The sequence below is a fragment of the Anguilla anguilla genome, chromosome 6 (genome assembly GCF_013347855.1).
Source record: "Anguilla anguilla isolate fAngAng1 chromosome 6, fAngAng1.pri, whole genome shotgun sequence".
NCBI lineage: Eukaryota > Metazoa > Chordata > Actinopteri > Anguilliformes > Anguillidae > Anguilla > Anguilla anguilla.
Window position 1 is genome coordinate 10,646,942 of NC_049206.1, and position 26,478 is coordinate 10,673,419.

At 45.5% G+C, this 26,478-nt stretch overlaps 1 protein-coding gene across 10 annotated transcripts in view; it reads left to right on the top strand.

Annotated features, from left to right (window-relative positions):
* Positions 1 to 512: 512 nt before the first annotated feature.
* Positions 513 to 26,478, top strand: part of st3gal3b (ST3 beta-galactoside alpha-2,3-sialyltransferase 3b) — a 61,216-nt gene continuing 35,250 nt past the window's right edge. Inside the window, exons 1-8 of one of the 10 annotated variants that reach the window (XM_035421263.1) lie at positions 1,760 to 2,494; positions 3,106 to 3,192; positions 4,311 to 4,469; positions 11,792 to 11,863; positions 13,744 to 13,785; positions 14,650 to 14,697; positions 17,483 to 17,525; positions 19,488 to 19,580. In XM_035421263.1, the coding sequence (XP_035277154.1) occupies positions 4,352 to 4,469; positions 11,792 to 11,863; positions 13,744 to 13,785; positions 14,650 to 14,697; positions 17,483 to 17,525; positions 19,488 to 19,580 (416 nt within the window). In that variant the 5' untranslated portion in view covers positions 1,760 to 2,494; positions 3,106 to 3,192; positions 4,311 to 4,351. The other 9 variants (XM_035421267.1, XM_035421261.1, XM_035421266.1 and 6 more) reach the window with 9 other exon arrangements.

A 26,478-nucleotide genomic window follows, 5' to 3' on the forward strand; every position in this document is an offset into this window, starting at 1 on the left:
TGTGGATCAGGGTCCAAGTTGAACTATGCGGTTGTTCCCTGTACTTGGACCGGTACTTCTCTCTAGGGTTTTCGTCATACTTGTTCCTGGTTATGGTTATACACTTTGTTGTACGTCGCTCTGGATAAGAGCGTCTGCCAAATGCCTGTAATGTAATGTAATGTAGCCTACTAGGTTTTTGGCCAAAAGATCATGGTCCTCGCTGGAGTTCAGGATTACATTGACCTTAACAAGAGTCCCAGAGAAGGGGTACAATTATGTAACACTGAGAGTCAACTTGCTTTGGACCGCCGAAAAAGTCCGCCTAATTACTCCCAGATGTTCCAATGTCCCACGTGCTGAGAGCCACAGACCGCGTTCCTCAATGCGAGTAAATACATTAATGAAATTTCGCCAATATTTAGAGAAAAGGCGGAAGTGTCGGATGCCATTACCACTCCAAAACCAGCTCCAACCAGTGTGCCACCAATAGACCCTGTGGACGGCAGGTGTAAATCAGTGGTTCCCAGACTCAAACCTGGGGCCCCTCTGTATGGTGATTTTCGTTCCGACCACAATTGTTATCCCAGAATTTTAACAATATGTATTTTTTCTAAACTTGGTGTTTTTCATGTTTAGAGAGATTATTTACCCTGTTAGGACAAGTTATACCAGACATAACTTTGCATGCCAGGAAGAATAAAAATCCTATCTTCATATTGTGCTTATTGTTCTATAGTGCAGATTACGAGGTAAGTTGTTTTTTTATCAAAAGAAGCGGACACAAGATGTAAGATGTGACCATAAGATCCTCGTCTACTCCGTAGCCTATGTCGTGAACACACCGTACAGTTAAAGTATGATACATTTGTATCCTGTTGCCATATGATTATATCGAGGTTAGGTAATGTATAGTGTGGCAACGGCAACTGTTAACGTGTAGCCACAAGTAAATTAACAAACTGGTGACCACTGTTGAGCGCATACTAACTTGTTGCCACGAGTTTGTATTTGGAGGGAACGAGTAATTGTAGCCTATTCCTGGTATGAGGAGGAGACGGCCATTTACACATGCAAGCCTTTTGTTGTGCTAATTAACAATGGACATGATTAATGTTATTTCATTCTACTTAAGATTTGGAATGACATATATAAAGGCATTCTACTGTAGAACGTTGTGTGTTGGGTGAATGATAGGTTTGCTGCAGCAGGCTTTGTTTGGAAATTTATATCTGTTTGAACTAAGTTTCTCAGCCAGCTTGCTAACTTAAAAAGAGCAACACGAACGCACAATGAAAGGATTTTTGATGAAAGCAATAGCTTTATAATGACTAGGAAAAAACAGTAGCCGCATTATGTGTACATAATGTTCAAGCTGACTGGCAGAGCCACGTGAAACACTGAACTAAAGCAAAAGAGCATTCATTTCAGCGAAACTGCTAGAGATCATCGCAAATTCTCCGCCATGTGACTGGCTCTGTCACTGCGTCCAGAGGGTGGGAATATTGATGTCTCGATGGTACAGCGCAACAGAATGAGACTGGTGGCTTTCAAGTACGTTACGCGCACACAAAGCAAGCAAACAGTACCTTAGGATTTGAAAGCATGCTCGGAAAGGGAGGCGGAGTGACTGAATCGAACGCTTAAAAAGCAAACATTCAGAGGACGGAGAAGGGACGATAAAGGTAACATCGACATAAATGCGTGAACTGCTAGCAGTTGAAATTAGCTTGCTAGCAATGGGAAAAAGCATAAATGGTAACGTTTTTTTCTGAGCATACGGGCACTCACGAATTGCTCTTCGCTAGTCATGGAAAATAACTCTCCTCGAACAGGACCAGATCTAAAGCTTGAGATGTTGCTAGCTATTAAGTGTGGTTCTAGTAATGTGTACAGTAATATTTTGCCGGCACCGCTGTCCTCGTTGTGGGTGTAATGTTAACGTTGTGTAGGCCCAGTAGTTCGTAAGACCTCAGCTTTTTCCAACCACTGTGATTCGAATTGTAAGGGATAGCAGCTTTTTGAAGAGAAGTGTTAGCCTATAGATTTTGGTAACGGATTTCAATGTGCTCGTTTATCTCTTTTTATATGTGAGTTTTAAATACCGTGGACTGATATTTGCCTCATTGGCTAGCTGTGTGATATATGCCTCATTAGCTAGCTGTGTGTGTGTGTGCTACATCCAGATAGCTAGCTAGCCATACCCGTTATTTTCCTTTCGACTAGCTAGCGCGCTGTTGATTTCAGTAGCTACGATATGTGACGCTAGCCAACACCAACAACGCACATCTCAAGTTAACTGCATATTTGCTACCTTTTAATAGTATTAATCGTGTTTTCGCACTGTTCGATTACTAGATACCACTAACTAGTAACGTCTTTTTAAATTGATGTGTTTGACCAGCACAAATCATGACTGGTCGTATGCCTCTATTCTAACAAGCTAACAAAGTGCTGGCGGCCACAGTAGGTCGGCGCATATACTTAGGCACTCGCTATCCCTGTGAAGAATTGGGTAAGGTTTGGGTTGTTACATGGATTTCTTTATTTTTTCCTTTATTGTTGAAAATATTTTTGTTAATTTGTAAGTACAACATACGTACATATTCTATTAGAGTGAAAATGTGCAGTATATCGTTACTCTCATTTGACAGCGTTCGCGAGACTTCTTCTTGAACGAATGGGCATAAACGTTGTGTTTTTGAACGCTTTCCGCGTACGAAAACGCCTGGCATATATTCATACATGTGTAAATAACTAGTCAGTGTGTCCTCAATTGGCCTGGCGTTAAATTTCTTAATATGTAAATACAACAGTTTTTGCTTTAATAAATTTTGGTCACGTTTCATAATTACAAAGAAACAACGAAAAAGCACGATATAAACGTTTTTAAAGATAGCTAACTACCTCTGAAGGAAATTCTCCTAAACATTTGCCGTATAGGCTACTCTTGCGAGCTGCCTTATTGTTGTGAGTTTTTGTTGTAATTTCAAGAAAAGCCTGCGCTGAAAAGTAGTTCAATGTAACGCTTCCGTTGTGGCATTCTGTTTAATTTGTGCAACAGTGGATAATTTATTCGTCATTTACTTTGGCATTTCCACGTGTGTCTATTTGTGATATTTGTAGAGATCTTAGGGGAGGGCTCTTAGCTTCCGGTACGAAGATACTTGAAAAGCCCCACATCAGCTGTCATATCACGGAATGCTCTCCGCGGTATGTCTTCATATTCGTGTAACATCTGAAACCATGTTTAAATTACTAAACGCGTTTAACTGTCTGAGTATTTGGTAGGGTCTTTTGGCAATTTAGAGTAAAGTCGAGGCTTTGTAGTGTTAAATACGTAAGCATTTTATAATGATTTTGCACAAGTCTGTTGTAGACTAAGTGGTATTGTATTTTCCCCACAAAGTTTCTTTTTTCTTGTGGTGAAAAACTGTAGTCTGTGTGCTAAAGTCTCAATCTTCGCTTGCAAGCCTGACATTTTCTTCATTATGGTTTTAAGTCTTGAGACCCTACACCAACTCAGCTGGAAAAACGTGATTTCATAATGCTGTCCACTGTGAAGAATGCTTACAGGAATGTTCTGTAGTGGCTCTATGTTAGTCAAGCTCCATAGTGTTACTGCAGGAGATAGCCAGTGTTCCATATTGTGAAAAAGTAGTGCTGTTGGCTGTTCTCTGTTCTCTGTATGCATTTGATATGTTTGCTGCATTACAATTTAAATGGTTTATTTCCCCAGAATCAACATTTAATTTCTGTCATATATTTTAGGTTGACTCTCAGCTTAATTTCAGTTTCCAGAAGCGGGACCCTTGCAGTTCTTTGCCATGAGAACAGCTGGTCAGCTTTATTACTGCAGTTATGAGCTAAGACTACTGTTTGTTCGTTTCAGCCATTTTGACTTTAAAGACACACTCCTTCATACCTCATATACCTAGTGCAACTTTCACCAATCAAGTGCAGTTATTTGGATGGCATATAACAAGTCTTCACCGTAAGACCTCGAATGGCTCCATGTACTAGGAGTGCCATAACGTTTCCCTGATTGATACATTTTTTTAGTAGAGTAGATGCAGGTGTCTTCTTATGCTTCTTCTATTGCTCTGAGCTAATCAGTTTAGGCTCTAAAGAACTTCTCAAGAAGGCAGGCTAATTTTCCCTTGTTGTGCTGGCTGCTCTTCTGGACAGGGTACTTGTCATTGTGCCCTCTTGACTGTGGTTTCTGACGCAGCCCAGTTGGGCCTGCTGACTTTGTACTCTCGTGTACTCAGTCGGGATGTAACCTGCAGCTTAAGGATCCCCCCCCCCCCCCCCCCCTGCGTGCCGTCTAGGTGGTGCGGTGATGTCCACTGTGGACGGTACCATGTGAAAAATGAGTATCATGAAGCCCACACGCAAGCTGCTGTTCCTCTTGTGTCCCATGCTGGTCCTGGGATTCATCTACTACTCCTCCGGGAAGCTGCACCTGCACGTCTGGGGTCAGAAGCCAGGTGAGTTCCCAGTCCACCCCGGCCCACCGTTTGTCATCCTGTTCACACTGTAGTTTGGCACCCGGCGGGACTTTTTTTCAGCTACCCTGCCCTGAGAAGGTTTTGGTCTGCCCCAGTGCCCTGAGGTAGCCTGTTTAATATCTACATGTAGTGCAGAACTGAAGGGGAGGGGCGCCTGGTGCGGGAACACGACACTTTGCAACGATGCCAAATGTCCCGGGGTACTTCTCGCAGCGATTGCATTTGCAGTGTTTTATTTCGTGAGTACAACAGCCTGCACGTTCAGTGTGGTTTTGGATCACTTAAGGTTTCACTTTGCGGATTCTAGCAGAGCAACCTGATGGATTAACCTTTTTTTTTTTTTTTTTGTGAGTCGTTTTAATCCGTTCAGCACTGCTGTTTAGAGGATCTTGATGTCAGCATGGCTCTATCTGGTAGTGAGGTGTCACAACTGCCAGATAGGGGTACCCAATTTGGCCCTTTTGCATGTTATCCGGTGGAGACATGGCTTTGGGATTCTGTTTGGTCTACTGATATTTCAGGCTGCTGAATGATTGTATTGACCTTGTCTGAGGACAGTGTTCTGCCCTGATTTGACCTCCCTGGCTCCAGCTGTTTGTCAGCTGGCTGGAGACAGACGAGGAGAGATGTAGATTGAGGCAGTGTGACTGAAAGAGAAGGTGGGGGGGGGGGGGGTTAATGTGAAGATTTATGAAAAATAATTAATTTTATTTCAGAGTTGTATTTATGTATGGTGTGTACCACTAGAGGGTGAGAGAAGCATTAAAAAAGAAGAATAACCAGGACCGTGCGCTGCCGTGCGGAGAATATTCAGATCATGTTTCACAGTCGTTAATTTATGCCCCGATGCCGGCTCCTGTAGCTGTGTTCTCCTCTTACTGCCCCTCAGATAATGTCATTATTTTAAGCAGTCCTCCGGAAATGGCATCTGTAAAGTGCATCGACCTCTGTTTGACAACAGAGAATGTCAAAAATGAATTTGCCTTGAGAAATAGTCTGTGTTGCTGGAGGAGGGGTGGGGGGTAGATGGGGGTGGGGGTGAAGGAGGAAGGAACACTGGCACTGGTAGGACAGAGCCCAGTTAGCCAGTCAGACTGGTGCAGTGGAAATACCCTCAATCACCCAAATGCAAATGCTGAGTTTTAGATGGCTACCCGACGGCCTGCCTCAGTGCAACCCCCTGTCAGTCCGCTCACTGTGCTGCAGTTGACTAGTTAACATCCCCCCCCACCAGAGCCCTGAACGGGCCGTAGCTCCTGAGCGGCACGCTAACACCCGTCGAGCTTCTGAACGGAACCCCGGCGTTATCTCCACCGCGCACTCCTGAGCCCAGGACCTGATTCCTCTCCCAGGAGTGAATGAGGACGCTGGGAAAAGCGGGATTAGCGTGGGAGCGGAGTTCAGGGAACGTCATCCTCTGCGTTCCAGGGGTGCAAGCTGGGCACGTGGGTATTGCATGAGTGGAAGAGCTTTCGTGCTTCATCGTTAAAATGTGGAGTGCTACCGCGCTGGAGTTGGAAAGAGGAAAACATATTTTACATACCCGTGTGAAACTGCCCGAGCCGAAGGGAACGTCCCATGCAAAAATAAACAAAACAAAATGAAGGTTGAGATGTGCCCTTGATTTGTCCTCTGATGTGCATCCAAAAAATATTTTTGAAAACCCGCAATTTTCATGATAAAATGGCCTAGTAGCGACTGATAATTTCATGCCATAAGTACAATTTACTTTGATAAAAGAAAACTATTTGCAATATTTTGACCTTTTGCCGATAGTTACAAATTGAACATGAGGGATTAGCTTACCGATCCAAAAATGAATAATAGAGAATCATTTATGAACACTGAGTACTGCGTTCCTTTTGGAATTCTAAAACCCATGGCCTAAATTTTTAAATCTAATCACAATGATTACTTGACCTCAGCCTCTCAAAAAGCTAATCATGATCTGTTGATTATATTTAACTCATGGCTGTGTTCTGCTCTTAAAGGCATTGTAATATATAAGAAGTGCGTTGGAGCATTTTTCTTTTAGATATGCAATGGTTGGTTTTATGTATTTATATATTGCTTCTTGCCATTACGCTCATTTGGTTACAGCGCATCTGCTCTCTCCCTCTGCCCTGCCTGAGCCGCTAATTCATTTTCAGCCCAGTCTTACAATCACTCGTTTTTATGACCCGTGTTCATCTCCGAGGCTTCAGGGAAGGCGCTATTAACGTTTTTTAAGCCTTGAAGTCTGGTATTTATATCACCGTTCGCAGATTAAGGTATCAACCTAGTTTCCAACTGAAATTCTGTGTGTGCTGTTCACCTGCGGGTGCTCACAATTTTACCTAGCGTTCCCCACTCAGAGCCGCCACTTATAGACACAAGCAAGAAAAAATTATCGCAAAGGTAATAGGTTTAAAAATCCGTGTTTAGTTGACTGTCCTCACTTTCCACAAGCATCTATGTGGTGGGTTGCTGTGCAACGAAGTCAACTGAACCAAGCTGCCTTTTATGGAAACCGCCAAAACCACCGAGAAGTCTCGTGACCGTGACCGTGCTTCACAGCTCGACAAACTAGGGCTGTCAAAAAATATTCGAAGTTAACATGCAGGCTTTAATTTCATGTGGCGAATCATGTGCATGCACGCAAAGTTCATTTCCTGTGCTAACGTTATTTCCTCTGTCAACAAAAAACGTTCTGCCCTGGACCCAGGGCAAGTGGATCGTCTGGTTTTCCTTGCCAGTAACTTTCAGCTCCATGGACACCTAACGTTACTGGTCAGCTAGCCTCGTGAGACAGTCTCTTTTTTCACTTTGTTCAACAGATCTGGTCAGCTAACAATTTAGGCTAAATAATGTTCCCATGGCAGGCTATGTTTCCTTTCTTTTTTGAAGATTTTAATAAAATTAGATGATGAAAGAAGTTAAACTAAACAGAGTAAGTAATTTGTTGTTTTAGGCTACAGGTATTAGCCGTTTGAATAGAAATAAACAGGGATTTCCTATAAACAGTCATTTCCCTATGATTAATAAATGCCGATATGTGGCAAATTACATCTACGAGAAAGTGCTTTATTCATTTGCGCATTTGGCTATAGAAACTGCAGGGGGCTCATTTATGAAATGAACTTGCGTGCATACGTCAAGTGAAGACCTGACGTAGAGCCACGACCGTTTCCACGGTCAAATCGAGTCATGTTGAAATTTTATAAATCACTACTTTGACGTGATTTTCTATGCACGCGCCACACAGTTGATCTAAAATACGTTTTATAGATGAGGCCCCAGATGTAGTAACCTAGTATTAAAATACACTGATGTCCTCTATTCTACTGCCCGCTTGTGGAAAATAACATGTAGGCCACTTTAGAGGGAGCGTCACGTGCATATTGCGCCCGAAAATAAGCAGCTTATTTTTGTGAATTATAGGCAAATGATATTCGAATATATTCGAACTCTAACTAATTATAAAAGCTAATTTAATTTCATGGCACTTTTGACAGCCTCACTACAAACTAAATGCCTGTGAATGCCCATTGGTAGAAAATGATGAACAACAACATCCTCAACTCTGATGACCTGGTCAGGCCCCCCCCCCCCACCCCCCACCCCCACCCCCACCCCAAGTGCAAAACCAGTTCACATATTGTGGCTGAACTATGTGCTCTGCGGGGCAAAGCTCGAAACGATGATGAAGAACGGAAACCTCAAGTTTCTCCTTGGGCTGGGCGTGGGTGGGAGGTGCATTTCCTGTGCCACGGCTGAGGTCTCCACTGCCGCACATCTGGATTTTCTGGTTCGTCTGCAGCTGATGCAAATATGCAGACCATTTCCTTGCAATGCTGCTTTGTTAAAAACTCTTTTATACCTTGTTTAGAACGAAAGAACAACACAAACAACAACACTAGGGTACCTAGATAATTTGCTTGATTTTAAATTGGTATTGGGGGTAAAGATCTTTTTGGCAGTGAATTAATTCATTAAACAAGATGTATTGGACCATATTAGCAAACTAAATTTATCATCTAATATTCATGAATTTCAACAAAACAACCTTTGTTTATCTCATGCCCTGTGTAATTATCATTATATTCTATATTATTATACTCTATGTTAGTGTGTTCTGTTGTAGTGTTAAGATCCAAAAACAAAGGCTTGTAATTTTAGAGCATTACCTTGACATGAGGTTAATTATTAATTTGGGTGTATGGAGTCTTTCTTGCAGTCACCACTCAAAAGCATAAAAAATAAACACCCTGCAGCCCCCCTCCACACAATATACTGACGTTGCTGTGATGTGCCAACAGTAGGCCTAAATGTTCTTTTGGGGTTTTAATTAAGCAATATGCATTTTAATGACATTTATTTTGGCTTTTGTGAATGGGATTTGTTCATTTAAGTTTTTTTAATTCATTTGAACATGAAAAATTTTTTTAAAGGATTTTTCACACAGCACACCTGACCGCGCCTGACGGCACACCGGTTGGGAAACGCTGGCCTGTAATGTAGTGACAGCATTGTTTGAATGCACGTGACAGTTTTGTCATGGTTACGTCTCTCCATTCACCTAGGGAATGGAGAGATTCCAGTCTTCCTTGTGCTTTTGTAAAGGCTTCCGCCCATCATAAATTTCGTAGTAGATCATTTGTGACGGATAGTCATGCGTTAATATATGACTGACCCGTGTGACTGCCTCTTACCACACTGCAGAGTGATTTCTGTATTGTATTGAGAAGAAAATGTTGCTGGTGAGAAGGCTGATTCTGGGTATCTGTGACTCAGATCCTGGCAGGCTGTTAAGGCGGGGAATCGCGCTCGAAAGTCTCTATGCATGTCCAGGCTCATGCATCTCTAAGCTGGCTGCAGTAGTTCTATCAGGATTAAATAAAATTAATCTGGCTTCTGCCTATCCTAGACCACTCAAGTCTTTCTGTTCCCTGTATTGGTTGTCATTTGTCCAATTAAAATACATTTCATAGATTAAAAATTTCTCCTCCTCCTTTTCCTTCTCCTACTTTGACAACGACACGTTTTGTTGTTGAATGGTGCAGTGTTACCATAGCATCCGGTTCATTTGAAATACAAATGTAGAAAGAATGACAGGGGCTTCTTCAGAAGCTTCGTCTCTTCCTGTTGCACTACCACTTTCTGTCCATAGAGGGTAATCTTTAGTTAAAATGCCCCCTTTTTTAGGGGGAGTTTCCTGAGAGAGAATTTGGGGAGTTGAGTTTTGAGAGAGAGCCCCTGTGGTCTTCCTATCTTTCAGAGGGAGTTAACTGTTGATGTTACGTCCATCTTTGGGGTTAGCTGAAATGACAGATCATCAGTGAATAATGCTTTCAGCTTATTGGTGGAAATCATTTCTCTTGTTCAGTATGTAAAACTAGAGCAGTAATCCAGGTATCTAGCTAGAAGATGCAGTTAGTGATTAGTGTTAGAGTCAATTACAAACTATAAGGAATATGGTGAAGAAGGTGGGTGTTCTAAGGGTCATTTTTGAAATTTCATTTGGCAAGGGTTTTTTTTTTTTTTTTTTTGGGGGGAGTATCTGTAGACCCAAGTGTTCATGTTCACATTTTTTGTTTATTTTGCTTGCGTTTGAAACGCTGTTTGGTATAAGTCTCCTTGAAGTAAGGCTGTTGAGGATGAGTGTGAGACACATCCCATATGCGAGTCGTGTTTCAGTGTAAATGTTTAGGGTGCCGCCCGGCCTTTTGGAGACCTCCCCCGTTTGAAGGGCGGTGCGCGGCGATGCCCCCACGCCGCGCTCGACTAAGCTGTCGACAGATCCGCGACGGCGTGCCTGAGCTGGCGCGGTTTCCTCCGTCAAAGACACCTCGGAGCAGACCAAGCCAACTCGAGTCCTGTCAGCTGCGAGTCTGTCGCTCAGAACCCGAAGATACCGAGTCCTAATGCCCTCCCCTCTTTGTGAGGCAGTTCAGGCTGGGGTTGGTTTTTCAGTTTGGAACGAAAACGGAACTCGGCTAACCAAGCTGCCACTCGCTCACCTTTTTACCCACCCACTCGGCCAACCTCAGCCTTCTTCCCACCAGCCCACAAACGCGGTGGAAATACAGCAGGCCGTTATTTCTTTTGCTAAGACACACCCGCTGTGTGTCTGAGCACCGTGCTCAGGAGGTGCAGGTCGGGCAGGCAGTCGGTGCTGTGAAGGATGCGAGTTCATTGGCTGAGCGGCTGCTTTGTGTTTAACCAATTGCACTCCAGGGCAGGCGGACAGGGAGACGGCCTTAATGAAGGGATTACGGATTGATTTGCCTGCCTGTCTCCGTTTCATGAGGCACATGAGCAGAAAATCCGGGTGTAGTGAAGGCTCAGCCAAAACCCCATGAAATCCTGCCCTGTGGCAGTTTTGGTTTTTAGTCAAAAAAGGCCCTCCCCCTTGTGGTATTACAAGTGGGGGTGGGTGGTCACAGAAAAAGTCAAAATGAGTTCTAAGCACCAGCAGGCTCTCTGAACAGCCTTACAGCCTGGCCTGTTCTGTGTCACACTGTCTCAGTGACCAACCCGGAGTCTCGATCCGGAAGTTTACAAGGTGAAAGTGATCCTAGAAGGGGAACTGGTCTTGCAAAGGAAGAGGTCATGAAAAGTGTTTTTGTGGCTGCTTCTCGAAGCCTGCCACAAAGTGAAAGTAGGTATTTATGTAGAGATGTAGATATACTGTAGAGGCAGTTACATAGTTGGCCAACTGCTGATCACTTTCATTGGAGTGCATTTTGTTTTTCAGTTTACACAGAATTCTGTTGGCTGCTCTCCCTAAATGCACTTTATTTTTTTTTAGGAGTCCTGTAACTCTCCTCTGTTGACCTGGCAGTTCAGTTAGCGGGTAGCCTAGTTCCTCACTGTTGACAGTACAGCGGATATGAGCAGGTCCCAATACCTAGTAGCAGTATAAAGCACTGCCTGTACCAGCACTTGTATCCAGGGAACGTAAACAGGTTTTGTTTTTCATTGCCATTGTGTTCCTGACACCTAATAAAGTTCTTTCCAACAATAATAGTTCATAGTAAAATGAACAAAGTTATTAGCTCTGTTAAAGGCACTCTTTAACCTGCAGAGGGGCATGTGAGGGTTGTTGCGGTGTAACTGGTGCTGGCTTAGCCCTTTCCGCGTGCATTCTGGGAGATTTTGAAGGATTGCCTTCAGTGTTAAGGATGTTGCCCGCAGACTGTGTGATTCGGGCACCTCAGAGACCGCTGGGTCTCTGGGTGTGAGAGGTGTCTCTGCCCGCGGTGCCCGCTGCTGTGCGAGGGCCTCGGGCCGTGAGCTCATTTCTAACCCTTGTGTTGCAGATAAATCTTCCCCACAGATAAATGACTCCGCCGTTGCCATGACGGTGAGAACAGCCCAAGCCCGAGGGCGAGGTGAGGAAGCGCTTCAGGTGACTCCGGGTGTTGAGAGAGTGGTTGATGGGGCTCCGCTTGTACTCGTTCCGGGCTTTCTCTCCTCACCCCTTCAGAAGCGCACGCATGGGCTTTGGGTCTGGTGATGGTTGGACTGTATAACAGAACACGGCATGCTGATGTGCTTTGCTTGAAATGGTGCCAGTAATAAGTGACCAAACCTGTTTGTCAGGCGTTCCTAAATGTCAACTCCGTGCTCATAAGTGATGTCTGGTTTTTGTCTGAAACAAAACTGATATCATCTATGCTGTAGCCTGGAATTTTTTTAACGGTAATAAAATTTTAGAGGTGATATGTTCTTCTGCCTAACATATCAAATGCATTCTCGTTTTCATTTAAGAAGGTATAAAAATTTGAGTCACGGCTGAATCATACTGTAATACAAAAATGTCCAAGGAGATATTTTCTTAGATTTTGTCCACATTTGCAAACCTGTACTGTTCTCAGTGCTAACCCAGGTAACATCACTGTAATTACAAGGACGCTTGCAAATTTCTATCCTAACACAACAATTCTTTTGGTACTGGTTTCTTTATTGTTTGCTTTTGTGAAAGCCTTTAAGCTGTGCCTTTAGCCTTATGTACTCTGTGGTGGATAAGGGAAATAATCGTTTGTTAGTCGTCTGCTGCAGCTCTAGCTTGTGGTGTGCTGGCGGATGGCATTGTTGCTTACCAAGCCTTAGGAAGTGTTTTCTGTGAGTGCAGTTGAATCTAGTGTAGCTACCCTCGGGTGAGTATGTGCAGTTGCTTTATGAACATGGTATCTAATGATAGCGGGTGAATAACCCGCTATTGGTTACTTGAGTCGCCTATGAGTTGCTACGGTTCCCTCTTTGGCAATGTTGGGAGCGATACTCACTTGTAGCCAAATTTGGTTGTTCGTTGTTTGGTTGTACCACTGCAAATCCAACCCAGCATGTTAAATTTGTGTCTCCTTTGTTGAGGCACACACTCATAAAAACTCTCCTTGTTGACTTCCCCACCTTGATTAGTCTGTACATGTTCTGTATTTTTGTTCATATAGATTACATTATTAAAACCTGTTTTTGATGTTGTTTGAACATGAGTCAAGTTAGTCTTTCCCAGAACTCCATTCTTCAGATTATCTGTTAAATCTTTGCTTTGATTAAATTTAACCATTAATATTGGTCATTTTAATTATTAATTGAAATTTCGATTTTATGGTTAGATATTTTAGATGATAGTAATTTTTTGAGACCAGTTCCTTATTGCAGTTATGCTGCTACGCATACATAATTGATGCTACACGTGAGGATTGTTATTCTGTAATTAGTACAGGTATTTTCCCTAGTACACCAGTGGCTTGTGTCTTGTGAGTATGACAACGATGTTACGAATCTGGCCCATGAAAATGTCAAAATGAGTTATCTGTTTTCAATACTTGCAGGAAATGACAGAACTGGCTAGCATGGCTTCAGTGGTTTCTGAACGGCTCCCTCAAAGTGACTTCATTAGTGTGTGAAAGGAAAAAAAAAAAAAAACAGCTGAAGATGTCTGAGCAGTTCTGTTGTTGAATAACCTCGGTAATACAGTGGTGCTTTTTATTTTCCTACATTAGGCCAAATAATGAATGGCAGCCAACCTGTTTGTGCGGTGGGTGGGAGGGAATGCGGAGGAAATGAAGCATTACCCTTTTACGTGTGATTCAGTTTTAAGGAATGGCTTAGGTGGTGGGGGGTGACGACTGTAACGGGAAGAAGGGTCGTGATGTGGAAGGAAAAGGTTCCGCTTTGTGCGGGACGGGCGGGGTCCCGTCAGGTCTCCTCTGACGTGGGCCCTCGGTCTGTTGTTCTGAGCTCATCTCTCACCCTTGCATTGCAGATAAAGCTAAGGAACCCGCAGCCCCCCCGAAAAAGGCCAAAGGTACAAGTGCGGAAGCACCCCCTCCGGCACAGCGTGGTGTTGAGGACTGGGCTGAGGGGACTCTGCTTCCCTGGGGGTTCGGGGAGACCCCGAGGGGTTGCCTCTAACGCTGACCTTTTCCCACACGCACCAGACCTGCGGTCAGTTATCAAGAGCGCGACCGGAGCGTTCTGCCGCGCGCCTTTCCGGTAAAGGCCGCGCGCCACGCCCGGTGTCGCGTCACGTGATGCCGCAGAGCCAGCGGAAGCACCGCGGTGCACGAGCAGCTCTGCTGTTGGATCAGGCGCTCGCTGTCTTCCTGCTGCTCCCACCGAGCAACTGCAGTGCAGAGGGACCGGAAGTGCTGGGGCATACAGCTGGGCATACAGATGGGCTTGCAGCTGGGCATACAGATGGGCATACAGCTGGGGCATACAGATGGGCATACAGATGCGATTGGTCATTCCTAATTGTGGGGAAAAATTCAAAGCTGCTGAGACATTTGAAACGGCAGGGTTGCACAGTGGTTGTTCGTATGAATACCAGCATTGTTCATACTCGTCCCAAGTCCCACAGTCCCAATCTTTCTGCACTATGAAAGCCTGAAGTGGTGCATTTACTGCCGCGCTGTAGTAAATGCGCAAGTGCATGCCGTAGTAAGCTCAAGCGGTGGTAGTGAATGCCATATAGTTGACCGCAGGTCTGGTCTGGTCTCCACTCTTCTCCTTAAGGGATCGCTCGGGCAGTGATCTTCTCCCCCGAGCGCTGGTCTTCTGGGTGACTTTGTGAGCGGGCGTGTCCGTCGAGCGCCTCTGGGGAAAATGGCGTGTGATCTCCCGCCAATGAGCCGACAGCCCTGGCTAAACTCGCACTCTTGTGTTGCAGAGCCCGTGGTGGAAACCCTAAACACCGTGGGACAAGTGGTAGGCCCAGGTACAGGCCCAAAACCCCACCCTGAAACACTCTGACCCGGCGGCCATGTTGGGAGGTTTCGTTAGATGCGCTCGGGTGCACCCACTGGAGTGTTTAGAATCAAGCTTGCTAGGGATGAATGCTCGCCTCTGTCAAGCATTGCTTATGGTTGTCCTGCTGTAGTGTGTTTTAAGACTTCCAACAGGGAATTAGGACATTGCCAGCTTAATTTTAAACTTGGCTGGTCCTTTAAAAGCAGCGTTTTAATAGAGAATACAGAGTAGCCACTAATCCCCTTTCCAAATGCTGTTACCTCAGTTGTTCTTTTGAAGTCCAGTCACTAGATTATGATGGTGAAATCACATCACTGCTGCCCTGCTGCTATATAAGCAAAGCATCAGGCGTGTTTGTGTTTAGTATGTACGTACGGCAGTGCATTAACCAGACCTCCCAACATTGCATAGCTTAGACAAACTTCTCAAACCTGTTACCAGCTTACTACATCCCTGGATGCTGTGCCCCTCAGTTTTACCAAGGCTAGGCTAACCCTGCTTCTCGCTGGCTGCATAATGCACGTTCGTATCTGTCTCCAACGCCTCGGACTGATGGCGAACGCCGTTTACCTGGCGTCGGCCTCTCCACGGCGACCGTTCGCGGCGGACGGCCCCACCGAGGGAGCGCGGGAACGGGCTGAACCCCCCCAGTCTGCTCTCGGTCACCGCTCCCTGTCCGAACAAGCCCGCCGAAATTTGGAGGCACGGGGGACACGACCCCACCCAAGCCCCTTAATCTGTTTGTCAGTCGGGCGGGGTGATCGGTGGGCGTCGCTCTGAAAACGTTGCGCTCTGCGTGTGAAGCACAGATAACCGGTGTCCCACAATGCAGTTCACCCACCGCTCTGGGTGAGCGGCGGAAAGGCGGCGCTGTCTTGGTGAGAGCCGTGGGGGGGGGGGGGGGGGGGGGGGGGGGGGGGGGGGCGGAGCACCGGGACACCCTGGCTCGGCTAGCTGCGGCCCCCGGCCTCCTGCTGCTTTGCCTGAGCCCTGCGCTACGCTCAAGAGAACCTGCTGCACCAAACCTCCACACCCTCGCCCGCGTAGAGCACCCTCCCACCCCTCCCTCCCTCACACTCTCTCTCTCTCTCTCTTTCTCTCTCTCTCCCTTAGCTGGACCGCAGTAGACCCTGCTAACTCGCAGTACCCCGCTCTCTCTCTCTCTCTCTCCTTCTTCCTCTAGCACCGCTCTGAAGAATTAACCCCAGCAGTGGATTTCTGCCCACTTCTTCTTTCGAGTTCTTTGTGCTTCTCCCGTCTTCAGCGTTCGTGGGGACGAGGGCTGTGATGCCGCGCTGACTAGCCGTTATCTGAAAGCCACTGAAACTCCTTTTCCTGCTGCGTTGAGTTCTGAAATGGCAGCCTCCCCCTCCCCTTTCCTCTTGTGTTTGAAACTGTTGTCTGTTTGACCTGCTTTTCTACATTGGTTGCATTCTCTTCACCTTGCTCTGTAATGTCTGTAGTACTGGATGTTGTGCAGTGTTTCTATTTGACATGTTTGTTCATTTCTGAAAATGACTGAAAACTATTTTGAAAATGTAAGTATATATAACTGCATATCCTTCCCTGATGAATGATGTTCACCTAACCGGAGGAGCAGGTCTTCCAGCTGCTGCTCTGTGTTGCCACGACGATCGTATTTCACAGGTTATAGGAGTACGTTGGGTGTAGAGTTTTGGGTATACTTCCTTATTCCACCTGATTGCACAGCCCAATGATTGTGTTTCATTGTTATTAATCCATGTACTGGGAAAGAGGTGCTCTAATAACATCTGCTGCTTAGGCTGTCTCTGGTGTATTATTAACTGTCTCAGTGACATTAGTGTGCTTCTCATCTGGCCTCTCCAGCACTATCTGGCCTTTTCTGCAGGCCAAACTTAATATGAAATTCCCAGTATCTTATCTGTGTTGCTGTACAGTAATTGAATGCTCTTGAATATGCAAATATGGTCTATATGACCAGATGTTATGTGAAGGTGGGTGATGGGATTACTTGAAAAGGACTCTAAAATCTGTCTTGTCGACCAATTAATGTGGAAAGTTATTGTTAGTTTCTGGTAAAATGCAGATTTGTTATTAGTTTCAGACCTTATTTTATGAGTTTAGGACCTAAAACTTGTGAGTGGAGTGTGTGTGAAAGAGGTTGAGAAATTAAGTGTTATCAACCAGTTAAAAACTTGTGTACCCTGCTCAGATTCCATAGTTTGCTTGTGTAAAATACACATTGGCTACTGTGCTGAGGCAGTTGCTTAGTGGATCAGGCTTTCCTTGGAATGTTACAGGCAGGTCAGATAAGAAAAAAATAGTAAAAATCGGCCAGATTTTTAGGAGACTAAAATAAGCTTATTTCTCACTCTGTAGCTACATACGGATAATTTCAATCATTATTCAATACCTTCCAATGGCCGACTTGATTCTCTCTCGGTTATTCCCATTAAATTTGTGTGGCTGACTCTAAACTTGCTAACTAACTAACTAAATAATTAGCATTTTTGAGAAGTTAATGAAAATATAAAATAAGGGGAGATTTGGGGACGGGGGGGTGGGGGGTCCTGAGCAACGGTGACTGTTGATTGGAGGATACTCTGTCATTGGTCATCATTAACTCACTTACCCTTTGTGTGTGCATTGGTGGGAAGGGGTCAATTAGATTCATCCTTTTCCTCTGCAGTGCACCCAAAGTTCATATTCCTCCTCTGGGTGAATTTCTCTGGTGATTAATTGTACTCCTGATGTTTCTCCTCTCTCTCCAGCGTACGATAAGCAGGGATTCTTGCTGACTCTGGATGGAAAGCTGTAAGTAACCACGTTTTCTCATCAGATTTGATATTTTCTGGAATTTAAGTCACCTTTCATTTAACCGATAAAGGTAGTCTTTTTACTGTTATAACCATGCCAGTGTTGCCAGATGTACGGTAGCTGGTATGTTTGTGAATCGTTTTGTGTGGATATTTATTTAAGGGCTCAGTGTTATTTGAGGTGGGGCTGTTTGCTTGGACAGTAAGACATCACGTCAGGGATGTTAAAGGCTTTTTGAATGTCTGCTCGCACGTACAGTCCTGGCCAGACGGTGTTGAGTTCAAGTTGTGTTCCTCCATGGTGGGCTGCAAAACTCTATGCCTAATTATTCTCTAAAGACCGCGACCGACACAGAACATCCACCAGCAGCATACAGGCCTAGCGTCATAGAGCATTACGGTTGTTCTAGTGCTGTAGTCAGCTGCTGAACAAGGTGTGTTGGGTAAACATTAAAAAGTTGACATTGCAACCGGATTCAAATGCATGGAATCATTTGTACCCCCTTCTGCTGGCTAACCTAGCATTGTTGAGACCTGTTCCGTGATAAGATCTGTTCTCGCCCACTTTCTGACCCCTCGGTGATGTGAGAGATGAAGTGGAGAGTCTGAGCTGAGTGCTACCTTCCCAGCTGTTTTCAGGGCTCACGGTGCGATGGGGTCGGGGGGGGGGGGGGGGGGGGGGGGGGGTTAAGGCTGTTTGGAGGGCGTGGGGCGGCCTGCCGCTGACACTCCCTTTTCAACACTGCCTTAAAGTGACCTCAGGCCCCCGACCCCCCCACACGCTGCACAAACAGTAAGGCACTGACAGGGCACAGGGTAGATCTGAGTAGATCTGTCTGCTCCGTGTACTTTTCCCATCTCCCGCTCTTATCTGACGCCTCTCTTGTGGGAGTATGTGAGTTTTGTTTAACAAGGCAGTGGGGTGTGTTGTTGAATCCCAATTTTTTATTCCCTTTCTTTCCCCTTACTTGGAGGACCATGGTACGAATGCTGTTTTCTTGCATTCGTATTCTCTCATTTGAAGTGAAGTTCCCAATAACGCAGCACTTATCCCGCTCTTCAGAATGCCAGACGGCACAATTCGAGCGGTTCGAGTCCCTCTCTGCGGTGGTAGGCGCTGCCTGCCGGTCAATCCGCACCCTTCCAAAACTCCTCTCAGCCACTTCGAACCCCCCCACACCCCCCCACCCGCGCCTTGTGCCCTGCCCCCTGCCTTGTTTATTTGAGCAGTTCCATCGCGGGGCAGGTAATAAATGAGCTGGTTAAAAGCTGCCATGAGCCTTCACTATGGGAGCGTGTGCGGTGCAGACGTGACCTGCCCCCGCCCCCATCCCCCCCACCCTGCCGCCGAGGTAACCTGCCTGCTAAGAAATGAGCTGCTGATGTCTGCAGCTTGAGGGCAGCCCCCCTTTAACAAAAAAAAAAAACTTCAATTGTTTTCAGAACTTCTTGGGTGAGCTTCTTCTGCTGGATGAAAATGGGAAAGACATTTTTTTTCCCCCTACCACTCCTCTTTCTTCGCCTTCCTGTGTTTCAAGGTTGCCGGGTTATAGATGTGTAAGGGCAATAGCAGATAGTGGCTTGATAGTTTGATGTGAGGCCTGACCCTGATGCAGCAGGCTTGGGAAGGTCTGCATGTTACTGGTTTTTACAGTCAACAAGTTATACAGCGCAATGGTGAGAGAGAATCTGTGTTAATTAAGCTTTGTCCTGTATATATTGAAGCTCCGATTACCTTTACCCCTAGGAAGGATGCTTAATGGATGAATTGGTGTGCATTTTTTTGTCCTATAAGAGTTGAAAAGGAGAGGTTCATGCAGAGATATAAATCCAGTAGACCTGAGCCAGAAAGGCTTTATAAAGCCCTGGGTGAAATGTAGCAGTGTGTGACAGTCAGGCTGGTGAGTCCTGTCTAAGCGCTGATGTCCCTCTGTGTGTGTGTGTGTGTGTGTGCGCGCAGGTCCCAGGAGCTGATCTACAAGTACGGCAACCTCAGCGAGGGAGCCTGCAAGCCGGGCTACGTAGCAGCCAAGATGACCGCCATCTACCCAAAGTAAGCACAGCCCCTTTTCCTGCGTGCCCGCTCGTACCTGCATGCCCGAGATGGGTTGGGTGGATATGCTAGCTGTTGCCAACTGGCAGTGCCTTGTAGATCAAATGGGAGGTGGGGAACTGCAAGCATGCGCATGCTTACACGCGCACGCGCACACACACACTGATTCATGTGACGTCCGACCGATTCAGCTCTGCTCTGCCACGCAGCCATCTTGAGTTCCTGTTTGTATTAGGGGCTTTCTGCCTTTCTGCAGGTGTTCGAATGTAATTCATATCTCTTTCTTATCTCAAGAAAATCCCCTTTCCCTAACTAGGCTTGCATTCTAGCCAGTCGCTTTCTGAGTGAAATTCAACCCGTAACAATGTTACCGCAGGAGATGTAGGTCAAAGGGCCAGCAGCTAGCTGTCGGCCTGTAACTTGCGCTCGATAAAGAAACTTAAACGTAAATTTTTTTAATGGGTTTTCCCCTATTTATGAGAAACAAGGTTTCAGAGACCTGTGGTGCTTGTGGTGTTTGGCTCGCTGTGACCGTGGCTGTTGGCAGGCAGTGCGTGGGCGATAATGTTTTAATGCTCGGCGAGAGTTATTTTGACTCTGTCCGTGTCTGGCCACAGTGTCCTCCAGTCATGGGGCCTCGTCGCGCCCCTGCCCTCGACCCCCCTGTTGTTTGGACTCCATTCAGAGTCGGGCTTTCTGCTCCTGGCTCTGTTCGGCGCACTTCCGAGCCCCCCCTGAGACGCTATGTCATGCCCCAGTCATGAGAGCCCGCGGGCTAATCTCTCCCCCCATCTCACACACTCCCGATTAGAAAGCCCTTTTTCATCCGCGCCAATGTGTAGGTTAATTCATGGCTGGCTTTTAAAGCTCAAAATCAGCCCGCTTACATGAAGCCGTTTCCTTGTTTGCTGCGAGACCACAGAGCTCCTTGTTTCGTGCGGTCGGATGAAAGGGTCAGAGGCACCGCCTTGGAACTTGGGAGTGAAGCTGACCACAGTCATGTGACCACAATCGGAGCAGAATGACTCAATCTGCACCGGTCGACACACACAAGAAAGCTTGGTGGCTCTCTGTGAGGTCACTGGCCTGTGGTTCGCTTCCCGTGAGCGGTACGCCACAACCGCGGCTACGGCCGTGACATACGGCCACGGCAGGGTTTAAATACAGGCCCGTTCACCAGGAGCTCAGCCCAGCCCTCGCACAGTCATGGTTTGTGCTGACGTGGCCTGTCAGCTGCGTGGGCTTTCTGTTGATGTTTCAGAATCCCTCTGCCTCAGTGACCTCAACATTGGAGTGCAGCGTTCAGTTATAGTTTTGATTTAATTGAATCTGGTATTCAAAAGGACAGACTCCCTTTATATGTTTTCCTCAAGGCTAATTGTGATTGGCTGCTGCTCCAGGGACTCGGGGGACTTTAAAGAAGGGAGGTTGTGACCCACTGAACAATTACCGCTTTAGTCGAATAATGCAGCCAATTCCTCAGAGAGATTAAAATCATATGTTTTCGTTGATGTTCTCCAAATAGCTTTCCCTTTTTCTGTTTCTAACAATGCTCACAGAAGAAAATGCCATTCGCTCTGATCCTGGGCAGAGATAATATTGATTAGGTTTTTTCAGACCAGGGTTCCCACAGTCCTTAAAATATATATATATATATTTTAATCTTGACTTTTCTCCATCCCAGAAAGTCATCAGAAGTGGTGAAATAGTATTCCATTATCCTTGGAGAATAATAGTCGCCAAGACACTTGTCCTGTGCCCAGTCAAGCATTTTCTTTACAGTGAACAGAATCAATGTTGCAGACGCACTGGGTAGATGTTATTTACTGACAAGTGGAGCGGACTCGCTGTCCTGATGTTGATTAAAACAAACAGCTTGACTGAGCTGCATATCAAGTCCAGCACCAAAAGACTCTGTTTACTGGCACTCTCCCCCATGAGGCTCTTGAGTGTGTCCACCCAGACACACACACAGCATTCTCTAAAGCAACCCAATTTAATGAATTGTATCATTACAGCAATAAAGGCACTCATTAAAAACCAGAACTTATTATTTGAAAACCCGTGAAATAAATGTATTTAAGTTTTATTTGAGTGCCAGGTCTGAAAGATGTTTTACGCTGATCATGATGACTCTGGCTTCTCTGCATTCTGTTCATTCTGAAAAGAAAAAAGTGGGAACAAGCACAAAAATGTTTAGTGATTTTTGAGAGAAAGCTGCCTTTTTCAGCCAGCTGTTAGAATAGCAGTTTATGTTATTCTGATTATCATTGATTTGCATAGAGAAGATAATTGTATAGGGGGTGACTTGAATCTGCACTGGATATTTATTGATATCAATTAATTTATGGGCATTTTGTATTGAAGTAAAACATTCACATTAAGCACCTAACAGCGCTTGATACAAAGTTATGAATTCCTTTATTTGTTTTTATTACTCTTTATGTCTGATTACTTACGCTTTTGTTTAAAATAAAATATATTGGAATGAACGTGCCTCAGCCCCACCGCCCTAGACCGCCCTTTGTTCATTTTATCGTTTAAGAAAAGCTTGTGCAGGTAACGTTAGAACACCTGTCCTGGACTGGAATGTGCAGATATGTTCCAAACATCACGTTCCAACACTGTAGGAGAGGCTGCTTTACCCCGGGGGGTGGAGGGAGGGTGGGAGGGAGGGAGGCGAGGGCGGTATTGCGAGAGAAGGCTCAGGGAACTGCGTAATGACTCGAGAGCTGGCTCACCTGCGCAGAGCTGGAAAAGAAAGCCGTTGTCTAACGAGCTCGACTTCAAAGAGGCCGGCGGTCCCCGTGCAGAGCCGCGCGCGGCTGATAAATCAGAACTCTAATTGAATTAGGGGCTTAACCGCTCCCCCATTAACGGGGCCTGTGTTTACGGCCTCTCCAGCGGTCTTCCCTAATTACCCCCGAGTATCAGCTGACTCCTCTGGCAAGCCGAGGGCGTCCTTCAGGGACGGGACTAAGTGCCATCGCGCTCGGTTCAGCAAAAAAAAAAAAAAACATTTTATTCTTTTGTGTCCAGTTAATGTCACTGGTCTGAATATTTGGCTCGTTCCTTATTGCCCAGCTGGGTTAATGTGCTGTCTGAAGGCTCCCTGACCTCCTGTTTAAAACATTAGTAATGGTGAGGCGTCCGTCTGTGAAAGCTAGAAATTTGATTGTGTTTACATTATGCAAAGTCATTTGATGGTCACCACTGTGTTTTGTGTTCCATTAAGGGATGTAAGTGCATTGGTTTTGCTATCAAATAGATGCTGTGTAGCCATTGAGTATCTGCTGACTGTTGTGAATTAGGCCTAATGGTTGTACTAAGAGGTGCTCTAAAGATGCAGCGGAGTTTTGGGGTCAACGTTCGTGAGTGCGGTAAAAAAACGTCACACAAAGTCTTTGCCCTGTGAGATACAAGTCTGATGTTCTGGTTCATGGGAGATGACGGGCTTCTGTCTTCACCTCAGCCAGGGTTAAGATGGAGGCTTAGAGTGGTCTGTTAGGGAGCCAGCTATCATTTATGAGCTTGCGTGCGTGTCTGCGGGGTCCATGGCTTGGGCACTTTCTGTACAGCGAGCCTATATGTAAACAAAGTCTACAAAGGCAAGAGGAGGATGAATTGCCCCCTCTTCTCTAAAAATAATATAATATAATAAATAAATAGGTAAATTAGGGTCTTATCTCCAGGGCGTGCAACCTAGACTGATGTTGAAACGCTCCTGATTGCAAGAGTCCAGCTCTGAGAAGTGATAAGGGAATGGAAAAAAAAATGTTTTTGAAAAAGGACTGTGTTCGCTGCAGTATCTTGACGTTTGCACACATTAACTGAACCAGACACTCTTGAAAGTTTGTAGAAGCTTAATTATTAGTTAGCTTTTATTGGCTGGTTATATTAAGGTAAGCGGATAATCCAGTAATCATAATGCATATAAAATTAACAGTGTATTAATTTATGAGGCAAAGGAAAAAAAAAAAAAAAGATCCACCCATAATATTACTCGATTTAGTCACTTTACGAACTTAGTTATGACAGTTATTGTTCCATTAATCTTGCCCAGGGTTCATAACGGTTTCCCATTTTCAAATTTAATTTCCCCCCCGTGTACTCTGCTATGACACAACAGGTTGAGCTCATTACTGGAGCAGTACTGCTGCTGGATGTGGAAGTGATCTTCCCGAGTTGAGAGTGTGTGACACATCCACAGCAGCAGTCCGTCTTGTTTTATGACCATTACGGTCTGCTGAGGAGGATGCGTGTGTTGGAGACCCTTGATTTGAATTGGAAGCAGAGCCATGTTGTTGTCTGCTTGTGCGGCCTTGTCCTTGGCCTTGCATTAAGAGGACAGCCCTTGGTATGCTGCAGTGTGCATCGGGAAAAGCCAAAACACCAGCCCGCTTCAGAGTACCGTTTCATCTGGGAATGAAGACAAAGTACCAACGGCTATTAAAATGGCCATCATTTTGTTAAATGGTTTGCTTCCTGAGTTGGTTTCCTGTTACATTTTTTTAAACCAGCCGACTCCAATCTGATCTTCGTTTTAAAAAAAAATTTTATTTACTCTTGGGGTGCTTGTAGTTGTCTGTATTAAAAGTCAGCAGAGCTAAGGGTTATTCATTGCCTTGTATTGTAAAACAGGGAACCCTCCCAATTAATGAAATCGGGATCGTTTGCCAAAATTCTAATTTGAGTGCATTTCGTGCCATTTATCAACCTGTAGGAAAGAACGATCCATTTTCACCAAAAGAGATGTGTGATTGCCTGAACCATCCAGTAACTGTTTAGATGAGAAACTGTGTGCGCATGTCGGTATGTAGCTTGTGCAAGATTAGTTTTATAAGCAAAATGGGTGAAATGCCAGATAAATGCAAAATGAACAGATGTATAATTTGTGTCCATTTCTACATGTTCCGCATTTTAGTCTCTTGTTTATTCCGCTTCCGGACCAGTCGTGACATTTTTAGAATGCAGCTGTGTCTTTGTCCTGAAGCCCCTCCTTCACTCGAGTAGCTTCCTGCTGAAGATGAACGGCGGTTTGGGGCTCCACAGGCCCGCTCAGGCTTGATGCGTTACTCTCCTCCCTTATCTCTGGCAGTCTGCAGGGTCGTGGGGGCTGTCTCTGTGCGAGCTCCCCCGCAGAAACCCCTTTAGCCTCTGAGCGCGGTCTTAATCGCGCCGTTCGCCCTCTCTCCTTCTGAAAGGCCGCCACAAAAAAGTCCAATTTGTTTTTAGCGCCCGTTAGTCTTATCTGCCCAGACTGTTTGCTCTGGTCCTGAATCAGGCGTCTGGGCTGAACTGGAGCAGGGCGGTTATTAAAATACAGACCCGGGTGAGAGACGGTCCCTGGGGGGACGAGCACAGTAGGCTGCCGCCCCTCGCCTGGGATCCCGTTTATGAATGGTGGACCCCTCTGTGTCTCACCCGAACTCTGTCTGAATATTTATGACCTGCTTCACCCCATGCCTGCCCCCCCCCCCACAATAACAAAATAAATAAATAAAAAAGTAATAAATGGCTTGGCCTTCTATGAATTAGTTTGTTTTGGCATCCTGTCAGCAAAACTGGCTTTTATGAGGGGATTTTTGTCAAGAAGAGACATGCGGTTCATTGTTTTCTACAAAACCCCCGTTGTTGAAAATGCTAGAAAGTGGGTCAGGGATGTGTGAATTAGAGACGGAGCGCAGGTTAATAGGCTGCCAGCCTGTTCCTCGGAAACTGCGGCTGTGTTTGCGGTGTTCAGATAGCCGTCTTTCATTATCTTTATGGTTTTAGGGTTTGACCGTGGCACGGAGAGCTCCTCATCTCGGTGAACGCCGCGGCGGCGCCCGGGAGCCTGTGCGGAATCGCTCCCCGCCGCCGCCGCTAACCCTCAGCGATCCGTCCCGCTGGCTACCGAGCCGCAGCCCTCGGCTGGCACGTCCCAGAATGCAATGCGTCGCTTCTAGCCGAGAAGCAGGAAGTCGCTCCAGGCGTGCAATTAGCTGACGCAGCTGTCTCTCTTCAGCCCCCTGGTGTTGTGTTTTGGTGTTTTGCTAAATTATTTGGACACATTTGCGGTGGATATTTGAGGCTGCGTTACAACCGTGTTGGCCCTGGGTACTTTGGGCTATTGGATGTGTTAGCAAATTCTCTGATGTAGCTTGCAGTTCAGACCCATTACGATTCATTCTGTTGAAATATAACTTGGAAATAACACTACTTCGGTTTTTGAAAGACAACCACATGTACACACATTATCAAAAAAGGCTGCTGTAATTGCTTTGGTCGTATTCTGAAGAATTTCAAAAACACATGGATTTGATACGCATACACAAAGAAGAAAGTTGTTTTATGGTTGTAACGTAATAAATGGAATGCACTGCCTTTCCACAATATATTTGGCATTAGTTTTCCTAACACAGCAGGGTTCAGTTTTCTCACATAAATTTAATGACAACCAGTCATGTTTAAAAAAAATTTTTTTATGAACCTGATGAGGACAAGCTCATTAATGTGGGATAAAATCCATTCATCATCTATAATATCTGCTTATTCTTGGTCGAGGGCAGTGCTGGAGCCTATCCCAGCATGCAGTGGGTGTGAGGCAGGAATACACCAGTTCACCAGTCCATCGCAGCATTTTTTTTTTTTTTTTTTTTTTTTTTTTTGAATGATTACCAAAGCCGCTTTTTCAAAACATTTCCAAAAAATGCAACTAATAAACCAAAAAAAAACGTACATTGTTGAAGCCTCTGTAAGACCCTGTAAATATCCCTCGGGCTCTGGTATTGGGACAGTGATTTGCGGCACATACGCAGTTTATACTATACTGGTATTTCCCATTCCTGTATCTTCCAGTTCTAATCAGATTCTTTTGGGAGGAGGTGTGTGATCGCGTGCACTAGGAGCAAACCAC